Source organism: Phragmites australis, chromosome 15, assembly GCF_958298935.1.
Source record: "Phragmites australis chromosome 15, lpPhrAust1.1, whole genome shotgun sequence".
Classification (NCBI taxonomy): domain Eukaryota; kingdom Viridiplantae; phylum Streptophyta; class Magnoliopsida; order Poales; family Poaceae; genus Phragmites; species Phragmites australis.
Window position 1 is genome coordinate 23,146,341 of NC_084935.1, and position 14,270 is coordinate 23,160,610.

Consider the following 14,270-nt stretch of genomic DNA (forward strand, 5'->3'; position numbering starts at 1 on the left):
TGTGAAAGAGAGAAAAATGCAATGGTATAAAAATGCATCACGCAATCCAGTAAATGAGCCTTTTGTTCTTGCCAATCAAGTTACACAGGTGTATTATTTTCCATATGCATACAAATCTGATAGTGGTCTTAACACATGGCGGGTTGCATATAAGGTAAGACCCCTAGGCAGCATTCCCATTCCTTCAATGGATGAGTACAGTGAAGACCCACCAAGTATCGATGGCTTCCAAGAAGATGGTCTAGACGACAAATTTTCTATTGATATTGGGATATGGTTAGATGATATTACAAGTAATGGTTCAGATGAGGAGGTTGACCCACGTGAATTGTCACACATAAACAAGCAACACAATGTGTTGTTAAGTAGAGAGAATGCACCATTGTTAGGTGAAGATGATGAAAGAGGATCAAATATAGAATCTTGCTATGATACCAATGAGTACCAAGAAGATCATGATAATTTATATGTACATATATTATTGGCAAATTAATAAATAAGCACTTCCTCCTGTTTAAAGTCAACTTCACTTGCTTACATAGTCATGATTGTACACATACTTGTTCTGTTCTATAATGTTTCTATATGCAAGTTAATTTTTCTTTTTGCAATTCTATTTATGGATTTATATCTAGAAGTAACTCAACATAAACCTTTGAAATTACAGGATGACACTTTCTCATATAAGCCATCATAGTGGGACTTCCCGAGGCAGTAGCTCAAGGCAAAATGCAACTACAAGTCAGAGCATGGTAGCTGATTTAGAAAGAGAGATGCAGGAGGAAGAAAATAAGGTTTACTTGCGAGATCCTTCAAAACTCCCCCTATTACTCCCAACGAGGAAGATCGTCCATTGATTTGTGCACATGGGGAAACGTGAGCTTCTGAACTTTGTAAAATGGTCTATGACTAATTGTGCTAACCGCTACAAGGGTAGATTCAAACCTCACCGAGAGGGTTCCAACTCTGTAGCCACTATTATATAAAAGCTAGTGAGTGCTTAACTTTTATTATTCCCATAATGCATTTCTCATGTATGCATTAAGTTGATTTATGTTCCTTTTTGGATGAAGTTTAAGAAAGAAGGGAGGGTGATCTCTACACTTGAAGCTTGGGTTTATACACATAGAGGATCCAATCCAGAAGATCCTAATGCACTGAACACAAAACAAGCCACTGAATGCTTGGTGATTTTTCATTGCTTCCTTAATGTGATAAAAAATCATATTACTTGTTTTCCTTTCCACAATAATTAATACATATTGATTTATTGTTGGACATGAGAGGTACAAAAGCAAAGTTGTTGAGTTAAACGAACCAAATTTCGATTGGCTTCACTCTCCACTAGATGTAAGAGCCTTGTATGCATCCTCTTATGGTAGAAAGCATGGAAAATGGGCAACCCTCAATGGTACCGTTGATGATACTGAGGCCCTTGCTAAAGTTAGGAGTACTAGTGACCATTATTCCTTAAGGGCAGCAAAGTGGCAACATAAAGAAGGAGGAACGTGAGAAAAGAAGGCTAATTAATGAGGCGAATGCTTGGAAGAATTATGCACAATCTGTGCTTGAGTGGGGTAGAGGTTTGCAACAGCGCGACAACAACTTGCAAATGTTTATGGAAGTACAACTTGTCCTCCAGAATTTATTTTCATAAGTTGCATAATTATCTTATAACTTTTTACTTCTTTGCATCCAAAATATACAGCATGTGGCTTGGCATACTAGAATGTCCTCTACTGCAGTTCTACCTCAAGCAGCACCGCTACCACCTCCTCCTATGTTTAGTGGTACAACCTATCCTACAAATGATGCTTCAGCCTCTCCTCAAAATGGTGCTTCATTCTCTCCAAATTCAACACATTTGCTATCATCAATTCCTACACATGGTGCTTTAGTCCCTCCTGAAAATATATGTATCTCAATTTAGTTTAATTATTTCAGTTGGAATCTGATCGCATAGAACAGGGATAGTTGAAGGACAAATTTGGAAATCAATTAGTTAATTTTCGTGGGATTCATCATTGATTTTCTCTTATATGCACACTATTTTTTAAAACTGATTATTTCCTCACGATGTAGTCCCAAAACTTTTATGTGCAATGGTGCTTTAGCCTCTCCAAATTCTACTCCTTCATCGTCGTCAGATAATGCACATGGTGCTTCAGGCTACCCTGAAAATGTATGTCTCTTCTGTCCTGCATATTGTGTTTGTGCCGATGAGCTGTTTAGCTAACTCAGTGTAGCAAATGTGTGTGTCAATGTGTGCCTCAAAATCTGATTTTTTGTGGCCTCCAAATCTGAACTGCTAATATGCAAATCTACATGCTCTTTGATATGAAATCTGAACTGCTAATATGCAAATCTGAACTGCTAATATGCAAATCTGAGCTGCTACATTAGTTCCAATTTCACATGTCTTTTTTTTTTCACCAGAACCAGACTTTTCTGCTTTCTAATTGAACCTTGATGTTCATTTATTGTGTAGGACAATGATCCCTTCGCCTTAGCTATTGGATTAGAAAATCCAGAAGAGACACTTCAAAGGATAACTCAAGGTGTGTTTCGGCGATACGGAAATGGGTCCTTAAGTGTTGAAGGAAGCTTCTCCCCTGGTTCGATTGTCCCTCTCCCTCCTTGTTGATGCAATGCTCAGCTAAACAATGGTTGCAACTTTTGTGATGTCGATGGTTCAAAGTATTTTGAGTGTGTCAATGTGCTATGTTGGTGTATTTTGAACTTGTTGATGTGCCATGCTGATGTGAATGGTTCGAGTGAATTTTGTGATGCACTCTTATAACTTGATATAGTGTATACACTCTTATAACTTATGCACAACAATTCTGGTCTTGCATGACCATATTAACATGGTGAACCATTTGATAAACTATTTCATGTGTATGTAATGAATGGATTAATGTTTGAAAGTGTTTTCATTCTGGTGCTGTTGATGGATGTGTTTGTAAGGAAAGTGTTAATATATGAATTCGTAGAAAAACTGTTAATGAATGAATTTGTAGGTAAAGTTATGTACATGTGTACATGTATCCCTGCTAACACAAAAATTGTAGGGAAAGAAAACTTCACATGTAGGATGGCATAGCCATGTAGACTAGTGTTACCTATGGTTTAGAATTGTAGGGAACGAAGATTTCCCTAGGAAAACACAGAGGAAACCGTAGGGCACACAACCTTTTCCAACAACATTTTCCCTACCAGCCTTTCCCTAGGAGATTCCATAGGGAAATCTATTTCCTTACGATTTTTTCGATGTTCCCTAGTAATTTTCTCCATAGGAAACATAGGGATTTCTAGTAGTGATTTTGGACTCGTCGGGTCATTGCTTGGAGTTGTACGCTTGTGAGAACACGAAGAGTGGCACTACTAGTTGGGTCAACAGTTATCCCTGCTCAAAAAAACAGAGTGTTCGTGTCATGTTGATTTGCCTTCTATGTCAACTGCTTAGATGTTGCCAGTCCATGTAGCGCATCTGAAGCACCTATGTGACTCAAGACCAGTGAGGTAAAACCTGGTGTTTTGTGTAAAAAAATTTAAAACATAGTGCAATGGGAGTATGGCACCAATACATAGCCTTTTGTGTTATTCACTAAAAAAAATACAATATCAAATAAAAAGGTTGTCACCTTTCACACAAAGGTCCCCTTAAGTTGGCAATTATCACGGAAGGTCCAAACCCATCGGACAAAATTAGGGATGGCAGTTGAATCCGTGGGTTCGGGTACCCACACGTTTTGCACCCACTTGTCCGGGTTCAATTTTTCACCCACGGGTATATCGAGTTAGGTACTGAAATGATTTAGGTCGAGCTTAGGTTCTAGTTTTCACACGCGGGTGCCCATCGGGTCTCCCAAAACAATGCATTATGCATTCATTCAGAAAGCCCACACGCATATCTGAAGGCCCATTCATCTGGGAAGCCCACACGCCATGATGCTCTGAAGACCATCAGTCAGAACCCTAGCTAGCTAGCTTCATTCAGCCATCCCTCTACGCACACACACACTGCTGCCGCCATCGCCACTCCCTTTGGTCTTCGGTTTGCCCCTCAGTTGCTCTGATTGGCCTCTACGAACCTGCAATCTTGCGCCTTTCTACGGATGCTTTATGCAAAGCTGCTTGTTTGCATCTTCGTTGATTACTCTCTACAAGGATGCGTCGCGCTATTATGCTATAATTGTGTAATTAGTCGATTAATTTGTGAAACTCGTGTTTTTAATTGTTCACCGTTTGTCTTTCCATTAAAACTTGTTTTAGTTTTGTGGCTGTGTTTGTGCATGTACAGCGTGTAAGACTGCCTAGGTGGTTCTGGTACTGAGCTATGTGAGAAGGAATGATGTTGCCTTTCTGCTATTAGTACTGTTTTATGTGTGGAGAATGTATGCATAGGTAAAATGTTTGTGTAATACATGTTTCATATTTGTATTGTGAGTTTGACTCATAGGATGACACGAAGTTAGAAATTCTACGGCTACAGAAAAACCTAACAGGTATGAGTCTAAATCTCCATTTTTACCCGATCTCAATTTTAAATTTGAATCGGGCATTGTTTAACAGATTTTACTCCATGCAAACCCGATCGGATCCATTACGGTCCCTAGACAAAATTGTGAAAAAGGACCCAGCCGATGTGTCGACGTGTCGTGCACTCGTGCTCGTTGCAGACGAAGAAACAGAAACCAGAAAATACCAAAATTACAACCTTGCCACCCCCGCAGACGAGACCTACCTAATCGAACCCTCGTTCGGTCGTTCCCTTCCCCTGACGACGGCCGACCACGCCGGCCTTCCTCCATGTCCCCTCCCACCGAAGTGAGCCACGCCACCCACCTCGCAGGAACCCTTCTCCTGTAGTCGTCCCCTCGCCATCCTCCTCCACCCCCTCTACTCGATCGGCTCGGGGTGGAGAGCTGGAGATCCGTCCGGACTTGGATTTGATTTCGGCTTGTGTTGGTAAGGAACTCCGACCTAGCTCGCTTGGATGGGTTGTTAGTTATGATCTGTATGATCTTTATTTTGCTATGAGCAGCCATGTCCAGATCTTTCTTAGTGGGAGTGTACTCGAATCTCTCCATCCGAACTCTCGCAAATTTGTTTACTGTATGGAGGGGGTACGGATAGCAGTTAGTTTATTTTCCAGAACTTATAGGTTTTAACTGAACCCCCCATTTCTGCAGTACCAGTTTTAGCTCCTATTAATTGTTGATGTATAAGGGCAAGAAATTGCAGCACGAGCGCGTAGTAGCTGTTTCCATTTCTGAATCTCTGTTGTAGGGCTCAAGCACCAGTTGATCAAGATCAAAGGCATTAGCAATTTTTGTTGACGGGGCCATATGGATCCGCACAGATTGGTCAAACCTTGCGAGGATTTAGGTACCCTTCGTCTAGCATCGAACGGCTAACTTCATGTGAAACCTGTGAGTCAGAGTTGCTCTCATCTTCTAGATAGAATAGTGTGAAATGCACGTGCAAGTTACCGATACCTTTGAGCTTTCTTTCACTGTGTAGCGCGAAGTATTGAACAAAAAACGATGTTATTAGGGGTATGCGGAAAGTAGGAAACTTTTAGTCGGTAGTGCTACAGGAAAACTTTTGAGTAAGTTGCACTAACTTTCCAGGATGCTTTTGAATTTACTTCATGAAATAATTATATATCTATTTAGTCTCACATTGTTAGGATACAATCTATGGGCTGCAACATCCCAATTCATAACCGCACGTTCTTGCACCATTCCAATCTCTAGAAAGAGATTTGTTTTTGTAGTGGAGACATAATGTTTCCCACTAGGCCCATCAACATGTGAACAATGTTATAAATCATCGTGGAATCCCTTGCACGAAAAATATGGAGGCAACAATTAATTACCTAAGCACACCTTATGGCAAATTTAGCAAAGAACTAGTTGCCTCCCTCATAGTTGTTAGGGCATTGCCATATCATCGCTATATCTGCGCAACGAGAACGTGCGAATAACACGGTGGTAAGACCACCAGGTGTGAGGCTACCAACCAAAGCTCGAACCCTGGTTCTCGTAAAAAAAGTCCCCTCGCTTTGTGTTCCCTGTGGTTGTGGCACGGTCGCTCAGCAATAGTGTGCGGGTTGTAGCCGGCTTTCAGGGCCTTTTCTCAACCTTAATGCGATGCCTTCGGGATGTCTCTCTCCTTGGGTCGAGTTTTTTATATCTGCGCGGCGAAAATCTGAGTTTGGCCATGCCGACGCCACGACGCGAGTGTATGGCGTCCACCATATCGGCGTGGCATCCCCGTGGAACTGCTAAGGCGTGTCCCGTGGCGATGAAAAGCGGTGTGGTGGGCGCACTATGGTGTCGTGGGTGAATACCTGATGAATCGAGGGGAGCATGAGGAGGGGGTTGCAGCATACACATCCTTCCCCGAGCCGCCTTCAAACCCTAGCCCAAGTTACCGCCTGCCTTCTCGTTCATCTCGCCTGTCCGCCTTGCCATCTCCCGCGCGCCGCCGAGCTGCTGCCTGCCCTAATGCAGATTCGGCGGTCAAGAGAGGCGAATCCGGCAGCGGTGGTAGATCCGTGCCAGGGAGGGAGTGCGGCAACCGTCAAGCTCCTTCGTCCCAGCCGCTGCTGCTCCGTGTCTGTGGGTAGTGTTCGTGTGGAGCCATCATGCAATAGTCCTTGTCTGTGTCGGCCTCCGCACAGTGAGCTCCAATCGGGAGGGGAGAGGATGGCGGACCCGAGAGGGCTCCAATTGGAGGGTGCCGGTGTCAGAGAAAGGCACCAAGGGCTCGTATTCCACCGGATCCAAGCGACGATGATGCGAGAGGATCCCACCGGACCTGGCATTCGGCTTCTCAGATTTGCAACCGATAGGGTGGAGGAGGGCGGCAGGGCCATGGGAGCGGGAGAAGAGGGGTCGTGATGCCAAGGGGAAGGATGCGTCGCTATGTGTATGGGGGAGGGTGGTGGCGCCATGGGGGTGGTGATGTTGATGGGAGGGGGAGATGATGAGGATGAGGGGGGTTCGGAGAAAGATAATGTTGAGTAAAATAATTCTTACACGTGGGACCCACGACAGTGTATTAAAGTTAGATGTGGTAGGCTTTTGTGCTATCTTTTAGATGCGATGGCAATGAGAAGTGGGCTGCTGAGAAATGGGTATACCCGGTCTTCAAAAGAAGAATTGTTGGACAGCGAAAGCATAGGAAAGTTAAGAATTGCATATAAAAAAAGGAAAGTTATTAATTGTGCCCAAAGTGTATGGCGCTATAAGCGCTATAAAGGTGTGAAGGTGGTGGGTAGCCACACCTTGCTGCACTGCTGTGATAACTATGCCCCCCCCCCTCCCTATCGCGGTTATTACTTAGCATCTTTTTAAACTCCGTTTATTTTCTGTATAAACGGAAATTTATTACTTAGTATCTTGTATTGGTACCGATCGCAATATGCTATTCTTTTTTCAACATGCTGCTATAAAAATGGAAATTTATTTCTAATCTTGGTTCTGTGCTTATGCAAAGTTTAGATTGTAAACTTCTATGTTGGTCCTAGCAAAACTTATTCTAATATTATGCTAATAAGTTGTCTCAGCTCACAGATGGTATTTTTGTTATAAATTAGGAAAGAAATATAAATTAACAGTATGAAAGTATTTTTGATGATATTGTACTGGTGCCAGTTTCTTGTATACAATCTCAATACATGCAAATACATCAATTCACTTAGTTAAAATAGTTTGACTAGCACATGTACGAAAGAAACATTCAATTTATTATACTGGAAGGAGTAGTTACTTAGTTACATGGTGTCCGCAGCAACACTTTTAGTCTGGTCTGCCCCTAAATGCTAGTGGAAATCCAAGACCTGTGCAGCTCTCGGCTCTTCTTGAAACTGACCTTGCCATTTGGTGACCATATCTTGCGACTTTCATATACTCATTACTTTAGACGATTTAATCTCTTTTGGTATTGTGATTTTAAGTTGGCACTTATAATTGAAAATTGCATCTTTAACTTGCTTCTGCTACTGGTGTTGCTTATCTCTTGTTTCCAACTTAGTAAACTAGAAACCTGTAACAAGCGGCCAAGCTTTAGTATTTCCTAATCTGATGTTTCTTTTTGGACAGTAATATAGAATTTGCCAAAAATGATGCATTAAATAATAAGCAATCATATTTTTAAGTTCTTGTTCAATTTTATAGCAGGACACTGAAGGATCTTTTTCCCCTTTTCCAGCTTTCTCTGAAGTATGAGCTGTAAACAAGTGTAGAGGAAGGTACAAGGAAATAGTGACATAAAACTTGATTTGATTAAGGATCGATTGGTACAATGGCTCAGCAGGCAGCTTCAGTTCTGTTGAATGATACAGCAGTTGTTGACGCCAAACCCTTGCGTACACTGACTCCCATGTTCCCTGCACCACTAGGGCTCCACACATTCACCCCTCAAAACTCACCTTCATTTGTCTGTGTGACCCCATTTGGACCGTATGCTGGAGGCACTGAGGGGATGCCTGCTGGTGTTCCACCAATGTTTGCAGCACCGGCTGCTCCTTCAGACCCCAGCCAGAGACAACCGAATACAATTAATATGAATGGAGCTGCTCATGCTAATGGTACTGCAAACAGCAGTTTGGTCACTCCCTCCTTGCAAACTCCTCCCTCAGCTGCTACACAAGAATCTGGTAAGAGGAAGAGGGGCAGGCCCAAGCGTGTGCCAGATACTACTGTTCCTTCGGCTCCTTCAGTTCCTCTGGTTCCTACAATTCCTCCGGTTCCTTCACTTCCTTTAGTTCCTTCAGTTCCTTCAGCTCTTCAAGAAGGTAACAATGCTGTTCTCCTGACACCTTCAGCCACCTCACAGGAATCTGGCAAGAGGAAGAGGGGACGGCCCAAACGTCTTCAAAACATTCCTGTCCTGTCAACTCCTTCAGCTCCTCAAGCAGATAGTACACCTGTTCTTCAGACACTTCCTGCGCCCACTGTACATGAATCTGGTACGAGGAAAAGGGGACGGCCCAAACGTGTGCAGGATAGTTCAAATACTTCAACTCCAATTCACTTAAAAGATAGTGAGCCCACTTTCCAGACACCTGCAGCTACCTCACCTGAAAGTAGTAAGAGGAGGGGACGTCCAAAGTGTGTGCCTGATGCTTCCGTGACTCTGTCAAGTCATTCAGGTTTTTCAATAGATGATGACACTGTTAACGCAACGAAACGTGGACGGCCTAGGAAAATTGGCACCAATCTGTTGCAGCTTCCATCTTTGTCTTCAGATGATCCTAGGGAATCTGCAGATAATGTACTCATGATGTTTGACGCACTGCGGCGGAGGCTCATGCAGTTGGATGAGGTGAAGCAAGCTGCAAAGCAGCAGCATAACTTGAAGGCTGGGAGCATCATGATTAATGCTGAGCTTCGCGTCAATAAGAACAAGAGGATTGGAGAGGTTCCAGGTGTCGAGGTTGGTGACATGTTCTACTTCAGAATTGAGATGTGCCTGGTGGGGCTGAACAGCCAGAGCATGGCTGGGATTGATTACATGTCTGCTAAGTTCGGTAATGAGGAGGATCCTGTGGCTATCAGTATTGTGTCAGCTGGCGTTTATGATAATACCGAAGATGATCCAGATGTTCTAGTTTACACAGGACAGGGCATGTCTGGTAAGGATGACCAAAAGCTTGAGAGGGGTAATCTTGCACTGGAGAGGAGTTTGCATAGAGGTAATCCAATTAGAGTCATTCGTAGCGTAAGAGATTTGACTTGTCCAACTGGCAAGATATACATATATGATGGCCTTTACAAGATCAAAGAAGCCTGGGTGGAGAAAGGGAAATCTGGTTTCAATGTGTTCAAACACAAGTTGCTCAGGGAACCTGGCCAACCTGATGGCATTGCAGTGTGGAAGAAGACTGAAAAATGGAGGGAAAATCCATCATCTAGAGACCATGTTATATTGCATGACATATCATATGGTATGGAAAGTAAGCCTGTTTGCCTTGTAAATGAGGTTGACGATGAGAAGGGTCCTAGCCACTTCACCTATACAACTAAATTGAACTATGAGAATTCTCTGAGTTCAATGAGAAAGATGCAAGGCTGCAAATGTGCAAGTGTATGCCTCCCTGGTGATAACAACTGCTCTTGTACGCATCGAAATGCTGGTGACCTGCCTTACAGTGCTTCGGGTATACTAGTTAGCCGCATGCCTATGTTATATGAATGTAATGATTCCTGCACTTGTTCACATAATTGCCGGAACCGAGTTGTACAGAAGGGTACGCAGATCCATTTTGAAGTGTTCAAGACAGGAGATCGTGGGTGGGGCCTTCGTAGTTGGGATCCAATTCGTGCAGGCACATTTATTTGTGAATATGCAGGTGAAATCATTGCCAAAAATAGCATGAATGGAGAAGGTGACTACATCTTTGAGACCCCTTCTTCTGAGCTAAATTTAAGATGGAACTATGCACCAGAGTTGCTGGGTGAACCTAGTCTTTCTTACTCAAATGAGACTACCAAGCAACTGCCAAGCATCATTAGTGCAAAACGAAGCGGCAACATAGCTCGCTTTATGAACCACAGCTGCTCGCCTAATGTTTTTTGGCAACCAGTTTTGTATGATCATGGTGATGAGGGATATCCACACATTGCATTCTTTGCAATTAAGCATATTCCTCCAATGACAGAGCTTACATATGATTATGGTCAGAGCCAAGATAATATTCAACTGGGAACCAATTCTGGTTGTCGGAAGTTTAAAAATTGCTTATGTTGGTCCCGAAAGTGTAGAGGTTCCTTTGGCTAAATAACCAACCTTGTAAGGAAAGGATTGGATCATAATTTGCCATTACAAGGTCAGTGATTTCTAGTTCCTTCCTCAACATTACTTTTGCAAAAATGTTATGGATTGATGTGCTTCCATCCTTATGATTTGGAGTTCATGCGCTAGTAGAAGTGTGACATTTCATTGAGGTGTGATGCTTATGATATATTGATAGATTATAAATTCGGATAATATTCTAGTGCCTTTAGGTAAAATGAAATTTGGTACTAGATGGTTCTTCTTTACACTATTATAGGAAATCGTAACTCACAAGATGTGGGAGTTAAATGCTGCTTCTTTATGTTACCTATTGTTTGCACTTCGCAAATGTGATTTGGCATGGTATGATGGTTTTGTTAGGCTGATACAAGTGTCCAATTTGGCAAACTCTAGGAGTTCAAAAATCGAGGCACCAGGGTTATGATCCCCCATAAATGTAGCTAATTAACAAAGTTGTTGTTTTGGGCTTTTTTGCAATCATTTGGGAAGTACTTAATGAGATATGTAATTCGGAGCTAGAGATGTAGAAAATCCAAAGCAAATAAGCAGAAGAATCAAATTTAAAGAAAAATGGACTGGTTTACTGGAAACTGGCAGAGGGACGGTGAATAAAAAATCAAATCCAGTTCTTTTAAGCAGAGTACTCCTACCAATTTTCTAGCACTGTATACAAATAGTATGACCAAAAGCATCAGATGTGATGTAATGTTGTTTTATTCTAATGGAATATCTTCAGAACCATTCCTAAATTAACACTAAATTTAATTACTGAGCTTATTTTCCTAATGTGCTTTTTATTTAATTGCATCAAGGATCAACACAACAAGAGCTGTATTTCTCTTTCTTTCACATACGCCTGTAGCTCCCTGCTGATTAATACTAAACCAAGCTCACCAAACGCTGTCAAATGTTTCTCAGAGTTCCCTTTCCGATGAACTGAATTGTCTTCATCAGCGGGAGCGCCTCTTCGTTGTGGTATGTATGATGCAGCAGAGGTTGTCTAGACGTTCCATGCACCATTGAATAAGTCTGCCCCTCTTTGCGCTAGAATGCGAAAGGGGGTATTTGTTGCACAAAGCGTTGTCAATTGTATCAGATTTTCTCGGGTTAACTAGTTTTTAGGTATCTTCTGATAAGGAAGAATATGTGTATTTTGCATTCTTAAGAAAAAGAGACAATTTTACTGATCTTTGAATCCTTTTCCCCTCTACTATGTTGATGGTGCACAATTGTTCCGATCTTTTCAGGACGAATTAACTTAAGACAGCAAAGTCATACTTGGGTACATAATTACATAGACTTCGCCTATATAGCTACCCATACCCTTAAATGTTATGATGTTTGCAGATGGGAGAATAGATTTGATTGGAATAACAGATTGTTAGTCATTCTCTGAGAAGGGAGAATGTGTGTCGTAGTGCGCTATGCCCCTAGTTGTTACCAGCTCCTGTATTCGTAGTGCACTATGTGCCGTTCTCTGTGTAGTTGCAAGGTCTGCCCAGGGTTCTGCATTTCAGCTTAGTACCAGTAACACTCCCTTATTTTGCTTATCATAATTTCAATGGCTACACGATGCATCCTGTAATCATTGTATATTTGTATCTAGAGCGTTGCACGCTACCGGCTCAGCTCAAGTCAAAGTAAAAGGTTTGCATCGATTCGGTGTGCCGTGTGGAAGTTCTTTATTTTGTTCAGTCGACTGACCATTAGAGGGCAGAAGTCATATTTTCCTTTCCCTCTTTGAAATAGGCAAAATTAAGTGGATACCATCGTGAAAATTATAAAAGTTAAAAAATACTATAGATGTGAATTGAATCTTTGACGGCCTTCTGATTCCTCTATATTACAAGAAATTTCGAGGAAGCTCTGAAAACGGTTCTTTATTGAAGTCTTCTACGAAATCAACTTACAAATGAACAAGAAAGAGCAGTATAGAAGACATCCATCCTGAGTTTCTCCTAAGTGACGGAAAACAGCTTCACAGTCCACATAATATTGCTAGCGTGTATGGTCGACTGGCTATATCTAGATGCGTTGGATGCCATCAAGACGTCATCATGGACAACTGCACTTTAAGGTGTGCCGGGCATCGGTTGTGGTCTCTGTTCGTTGCGTTTGGAACGCAAGAATTTCGCACACAAGTCACGGTGGATTTCCATGCAATCGTGTGAATTTCCTGTGCTCCAAACATGTGGGCGAAGAACATGGGCTGGGACGTCCTCGTCCCGCCGGCGTCGTCTGTGCTGATGCTCGTTATGGGGCCGCTGATCCTCGACGCCGTCTCGGTCGGTGGCAAGATCATCTGACTCGCTCGCGCGACCGTGGAGAGTTCCTGGCGCGCGACGACACCGTCGTCGGCTGCTCCGTCCTCGATGGTGACGCTCCGCCGTTGCGGCAGACAACAGCTGGTGAGCCGGTGTTGACGTGCGGCGACGCTGCTGCGGTCACCGCGAGGCTGGGCATCCCCAGGTGGAGGTGCCGGAGCAGCAGGAGTGACAAGGCGGATCGGTCGTCGGAGTGCCGGCCGTGTGGCGCAGCTGAGCTCGTCCGCAAGCTGGCGGGCGGCGGAAGCGAGAGCGAGAGGGAGCTAGATGAGGCGTTCTACGACCGCGGCGAGGACGGGTTCATCTGCGCGGCGGAGCTGTGGTGCGTCAATCGAAGGCTCGGGTTCGCGGAGGAGGCGAGGACTGCAAGAGGATGACCCACGCTATTGATGTCGACGGTGACTGGAGGATCAGCGTCAGGAGTTTAGCGCAGCCGGTCCTGAGATTTTGGTGGTCTAAAACGAAACTAAAAATAGAATCTCTATTTAATTGAAACGTCAATTGTTGGTTTATTGTAGACCTGCAATGGGTGGACAACTGTAAAGCTTGCATTGGGGACAATCGGAGGAGGATGATAATTCGTTAGGTCAAACGTTAGGTATACATTCGTTTTAGGAGAAAAGGAGGGGATGAAAACAGGCGAATTGGGATATGCAAATGATGAATGCCAATCATCAAGTCGCCGAGTCACCGATTAGGACTCTTACGGCTTACACTAAGTTGCTGATATCATTGTTTCTGTCGTTAAATCCAATCGTCGTTGAATGAAGCAAGTAAGACTACACAAGAGGATTGCTAATTTAGACTGTTACTAACCTGTTTCAAAAGAACCAAAGTAGCTATGTTGCTTTTTTTAGACCAGCCAAAGACCAATACCCATGCATAATCATGTAACTATAGCCGCCCATCGATTAAAATTTAGACTGTTGTAATCACAAGTAATATACATATATACCTATATGGAAGGGACCATAGATTCTGAAGGCCCCAGGTGGCCACCCCGCTTGCCCCCAACGAGACCGGCCCTGTTCAAGAGGATGATGGAGAATGCTCTCTAGCTCTCCCAGTAGCTAGTTTTTCTCTCGGGACGATTTTGCATCTGCGCCCTTGGGATTCAATTCACATTTGAACTAA

General features: G+C 43.1%; 2 protein-coding genes and 1 pseudogene across 7 annotated transcripts; all 3 read left to right on the forward strand.

The window, feature by feature from the left end:
- The first annotated feature begins 866 nt into the window (after window positions 1–866).
- LOC133892219 (uncharacterized) lies at window positions 867–1,657 on the forward strand (annotated as a pseudogene).
- Window positions 1,658–4,686: 3,029 nt separating this feature from the next.
- Window positions 4,687–12,007, forward strand: LOC133892347 (histone-lysine N-methyltransferase, H3 lysine-9 specific SUVH1-like). Of its 6 annotated transcripts, XM_062333056.1 has the most exons (4): window positions 4,688–4,971; window positions 5,293–5,435; window positions 8,224–10,843; window positions 11,731–12,007. In XM_062333056.1, exon 3 carries the CDS (start codon window positions 8,317–8,319, stop codon window positions 10,792–10,794), a length of 2,478 nt encoding a protein of 825 aa, XP_062189040.1. In that variant the 5' UTR covers window positions 4,688–4,971; window positions 5,293–5,435; window positions 8,224–8,316; the 3' UTR covers window positions 10,795–10,843; window positions 11,731–12,007. The 6 variants fall into 6 exon arrangements, with proteins under 6 accessions (XP_062189043.1, XP_062189044.1, XP_062189040.1 ...); XM_062333059.1 differs by lacking the exon at window positions 5,293–5,435 and having other exon boundaries at window positions 4,687–4,971; window positions 11,625–12,007; XM_062333060.1 differs by lacking the exon at window positions 5,293–5,435 and having other exon boundaries at window positions 4,687–4,971; window positions 11,767–12,007.
- A 622-nt stretch (window positions 12,008–12,629) lies between these two features.
- Window positions 12,630–13,757, forward strand: LOC133892220 (uncharacterized). The gene is made up of 2 exons (XM_062332923.1): window positions 12,630–13,097; window positions 13,211–13,757. The coding sequence occupies exons 1-2, from the start codon at window positions 13,002–13,004 to the stop codon at window positions 13,511–13,513; spliced, it is 399 nt and encodes a 132-aa protein (XP_062188907.1). The 5' UTR covers window positions 12,630–13,001; the 3' UTR covers window positions 13,514–13,757.
- Window positions 13,758–14,270: the final 513 nt, after the last annotated feature.